Raw genomic sequence first — 5,000 nt, 5'->3', positions numbered from 1 at the left:
TAAACACGCCAGGTTCGTGGAATAGGAATTTCTCTAAACCATGAATCCACTAAAGCATCTCCTGGTAGCAACGCGGAGCCACCAGACTCCGTAAAACTTGTAAGTTAACCTGCTAAAATGGCGGCCAGAAAGCGTGGTACTCACGAAGTGCCCAATTCAAAATGGCACTGAACTCTGGACGCCTGGTGACGAGTATAATAAGTTTTGGAGGGTGGGGAGTCCCAAACAAAACTCGCTTAGCAATTTGGGACTCCCTCCCTCGAGGGAGACTTATTATACTCGTCACCAGGCGTCCAGAGTTCAGTGACATTTTGAATTGGGCACTTCGTGAGTACCACGCTTTCTGGCCGCCATTTTAGCAGGTTAACTTACAAGTTTTACGGAGTCTGGTGGCTCCGCGTTGCTACCAGGAGATGCTTCAGTGGATTCATGGTTTAGAGAAATTCCTATTCCACGAACCTGGCGTGTTTATTTAGCGACTGGATTTGATTTTCGCGGAAAAAATTGTGCTTGTTTTGGGTCGATCGGAGTCGCGACGCTGGCTTCCGTCTCCTACCTTGTCACTATATTATGAAGGAAGGTGAACGGGGACCATTTTCCCCGAAACTTCGTGTACGTATTAAAGACAACAACAGCTCACCACATGATAAGTTTTATCGATTTTTATTACCATTTTCTAGCAAGTTTTCAGACCTAAACTTCGCCTCATATTTTCTCTATATTTTAATACCTACGTGACGCACATAGTGAGCCTGGTTTACCTGTGGGCTACCCCCAATTTCTTTTTGGATACAAGAGTTCTTACTAAGATCTACTTTCTCCGGACAGTTTGAAACGGCGCAATATTATCTCTGTATTAGTAAGCATCGGCGATAGGAAATCCGAGTATCTGCAGATGCGCAGAACGTATGCACAGTAACAATAGTAGGCACCGTCCTTAATTTAATCATCCTGTAAATTCTTCTTGAGTTGGTACCAGCTCCGCATCGGCACCACTCGATATATTATTAACCGAACCTCACAAGACGTCAGCGACCCCACCTCTCTAGCTTTTTTCCCTTCGCTAACCGTTGTCACGCCTTCAAATGCCAACATCAGTACCAGTGCAAGGAAGATCGCCCTTATTTCGCTCGATTCTCGTCTCGATAATAATTAAAGCCCCCGATGTCATGTGTATGCTACGTTAATCAAAGTACACAGTGTCAACTACTTTACATGGAAATGCGGTACACAGCATATTGAAGATGTTCCTTTACACACTACATAGTATTTATAATTATTTGGCCTTCTAAAAACTCTCCAACACATATTCATTTTCAGACCAACTGCCCAGCGTTTTAAATACAAAGCATGCGAAGAGATCTTCCGTTTATCTTAGTAACAAGTTTACTTCTTTTCTAAAGAGACTTGACTTCTGATCTACACCTCTACAGATTTGCCAATTTCCTTGAAGCAAATACAATACTCGTCACATTTGTTGGAACACCCATCCCCGTTTCCCCCTTCCTTCAATGTTGATTTCCACAACTACTAGGAGTCGCCCGAAAAATTCTCACACAACATTGAATTCGGAGAAGGGGGATGTGGTATGAGCTACGATCTTGTAACACGATGATTCTGACCATTCGCTAAGTGTTCCAACTAAATATGTCTAGTATTGTAAGTATCAGAGAGGCTGAACATTTACGCACGCATGCGCTGACGAAATGTTTTGCAGTACCTCCAGACGTGGCGCTGGAGCGTCGTACCAAACGAGTCATCTCGGGATTTCGGCCCGTGCGATTGCTTTTGGACGCAGTTGGCCCTTCGCTGCTTTCTGCTACCGACCTCGCCCCTCGGTACGGCATTGAGGGAGGGATATGTCGGCCCCTAAACCATATGAGACAAATCCCACACCTACTCACAGCTCCAAACCTCCCTTACAATTGGGTTAGATAGTTTTCCTCAAAATTATCAATTTATGAAATTCACTAGACTCTGTGCTACATATATGGTAAATAAACGTTTGCATAATGTTTTGGGCATGTTTAATTTTATTCTGAATATTTAGCGGGCGTTTTTAATAAAGCATTTCTTCTACTCGCCTTAGTTGGATTTGAAATGATTATAACCAGGTGTTCTTGTGAGATAGAGGCCAACCTCGTTCCAAGAGCTTTTCATTAGAGATTAGATACAGTCAGGCTTTATTATTATAGCGCTGGGGAAAAACTGGTCTGATAGAGATGCTGGTCAGATAAAGCTCCAACTGAAGTTGAGTATTCATTACCCATCTGCCAGTTACGGAATATCACCGAACGAAACGAAAGAAAGTTTACTGTCCGTTTTGCTGTCAGTGCTCATGTTGACGTCACCGAAATATCGAAAAGCACAGAATTTATCCATTGAGCACGCGCAGATTACTTGAGCTTTCGCCCTAATTAAGCGCGCGTGCGATCGTAAAACTATAAATAGGGAGCCACCTTAAGTTCAAACCAAGCCAATTACTTTTTTTCCAAGCCAATTTCCTACCAGTTAGACTACTCACTCAATTTCAAATCCAAGTAAAACTAAAATCAGCACCAAAGTAATTGCTTGATTACTTTCGACACTAAATTGAAACCTTGTTACCCATAATTGAGCTAACCTTTGTATTCCACTGTCTTAATTATCCATACGTGTAGGATTTAACATGAGCGAGACGCAATGCTCGAGGTTCTATCGCACTTTCTTATTTTGCCGCCCTTTTACACAGTTAAGAAAGTTTGTTTGTCTCTCTTTAAAAGGCTAAGCTACGGACCAACACTCATCAAATGTAACAACATAAAGAATCTTCTCAAAGATGCCATCATGCCATTCCCTTTAAGCTGTGCCCTGCAAGAAATATATTAAGTAAAATAAATAAACTAACAAGAAAGATTAAGCGAAAAAGCTTTAATAGTCTGCAGCGAAATGCATACATAGTTGTTGAAAGAACAATTAAGTACTGTATCTTATTCTGAACCAATCAAATAACAAAATTGTGCTGGAAAGGCTGAAAGAATTATTGTCCATTTCATGGATTTGACTTAGCCTGGTAAGCCTTCTTGTAGGCCTGAGAATGGCGAGCGTTTATTTGTAAGGAAGGGCAACAAAACAGGTGGGATCGAGGTCATTAAGTCTGCATACGAGCCAAGCGGTCCAGTAGGCGGGCTCCTATCTCCGGTTTCAGTAACGTGTAGCGACTGGGACGTCGACGACTAGGAGCATTTTTACCTCCATGATTGGGATGTCAATCGATCAAAGGGTTACCCTGCGGAATTAGAGGCACTGTGACAGTAACAAGCCAGCCTGAATGACTCAACACAATTTCCCCAGCCAGGGCTCGAATACGGACCGCTCGATCTAGTCGAGTCTAACATACTAACTACGAAGGCCACCCTGCCTCCACTGAACTATCTGTCTATGATCCATGATTTGTCATTTACATTTTTGCGGTAAACGTTACGTGTACTATACCTGCACTGACACAGATGTTGAAAAATTACTTTATGGACTTGAAGTAAAGGTACAACCATTCCTGCCTGATCATTGCTATTTTCAATGGGTGGGCCAGCACGCTGTTAAACAAAATTAAAAATAAGGACTGGAGAGGGAGTGGGTCATTAGTTTTTGAATCCTTGGTAAGTGGGGGTGGGGGAAGGGGTGTTCGTTTAAATTTTAGCTATCTACTTTTATGTATGGAAGGAACCAAAATTGTTGTTATGTTATCGCAAGTACTATAAAATTCTCATTCCTTGATCTTGATCTGTCGTTATCTAAAACGTAACTTGTAATAGCGGAGCTCCGACGGCTCGAATGGCCGCCAAGCGGAGCCCCACACTCATATAGGAAAGAAAAGGAAACCTATGAGTTGATTTTCCCATGGTTATCATCGTTAGCGGTATTGCTTGAGGGCGCGTAAGGACGACGACGGCAACAACGGCGGCGGTGGTCGGCGGTGGTCGGCGGTGGCGGAGTCACGCAACATGGCCGCCATACTGACAGACATACAGCCATGGTTTACCTTGCACTTCTTGATATTGGACATCCATGCTGTGATCAATTGACACCCGTTAAAACAAGATATCCACTGACCAGTATCACGTGACCATATTGCAGGGTCAAGTTTACAGCTCAGCAAGGTCACATGTTTTTTTAAGTTGACCGCTGACCTAGTACTGGTTTTATGATTGGATCAATTAATAAGAAACAAATGGCCAACTTTGATCAACATCCTTTTTATTAACTAGGACAGGGAACTCATGTTCGTGGGTCCAGAATTCGAACTCACACCCTTGGGCCTCGTTCTCGAAGTTTGCTTGTTCTGTACGTGTGAGTCCCAGGACTCACTACAGCCGTTTTCTAGATAGATCACTGTTCCACTAGAAGCAAGGCCGGAGGCTAAGTTTGCAAGGCTTACGGTCAAGTTTTCTGTAGAGCTTACGAACATCAGTTGAAAGTTTCAAAACCAATAGGAAAACGTCCTGCCTTTACCATATCATGGCCTTATATCCGCGATCCCCCAAATTTAGGCGAAGCCCTTTTACTTTAGTTCTGGGGACTCTACTACACCACCTCCATTAATCGGTTCTATAACGTACCAGATATTATACGACAAACTGTTAACCGTTGAAAATCTTCCTCCTTCCCCCCCCCCCCCCCCGTCCCCTCCCTCAAAGAAAGAAACTCTAACATAGGGTATCGCAGAAGATGAACCAAATATAATTTATCCTCTCCCATTCAAAGCCACAAAAGTAGTTAAATTGGCAATAACCCAACTCAAAATTATATACGACATTTTAGCCACGAAACATATTATACAAAATGAAAAAGTTTGCCTCCCCATCCTGCCCCCTCTGCCCCTCTGAATGTCAAAACATACATTGTCAAGGTCCATCTGTCTGGAATACGATTGATGATAATGTAAAATTATCATCCTCACTATCAGTCGTCAAAAAACGATTGAAGGATCAATATTTTGAAAGATACTAGGGTTCAGTTGC

The 5,000-nt window shown here is 42.7% G+C and overlaps 1 protein-coding gene across 2 annotated transcripts in view; it reads right to left on the bottom strand.

Annotated features, from left to right (window-relative positions):
- Positions 1–647: 647 nt before the first annotated feature.
- The window catches only part of LOC137974690 (uncharacterized), a 24,263-nt gene continuing 19,910 nt past the window's right edge, over positions 648–5,000 (bottom strand). Inside the window, exons 4-5 of one of the 2 annotated variants that reach the window (XM_068821627.1) lie at positions 3,475–3,575; positions 648–2,850 (exon numbers count right to left, since the gene is read on the bottom strand). In XM_068821627.1, the coding sequence (XP_068677728.1) occupies positions 2,769–2,850; positions 3,475–3,575 (183 nt within the window). In that variant the 3' untranslated portion in view covers positions 648–2,768. The remainder of the gene's footprint in view (positions 2,851–3,474; positions 3,576–5,000) is intronic. The other variant, XM_068821628.1, reaches the window with a different exon arrangement.

Source organism: Montipora foliosa, chromosome 11 (genome assembly GCF_036669935.1).
Source record: "Montipora foliosa isolate CH-2021 chromosome 11, ASM3666993v2, whole genome shotgun sequence".
NCBI classification, from domain to species: Eukaryota; Metazoa; Cnidaria; class Anthozoa; order Scleractinia; family Acroporidae; genus Montipora; species Montipora foliosa.
The sequence above is the reverse complement of the archived record's forward strand: the minus strand, read 5'-3'. Positions and strand labels throughout refer to the sequence as shown.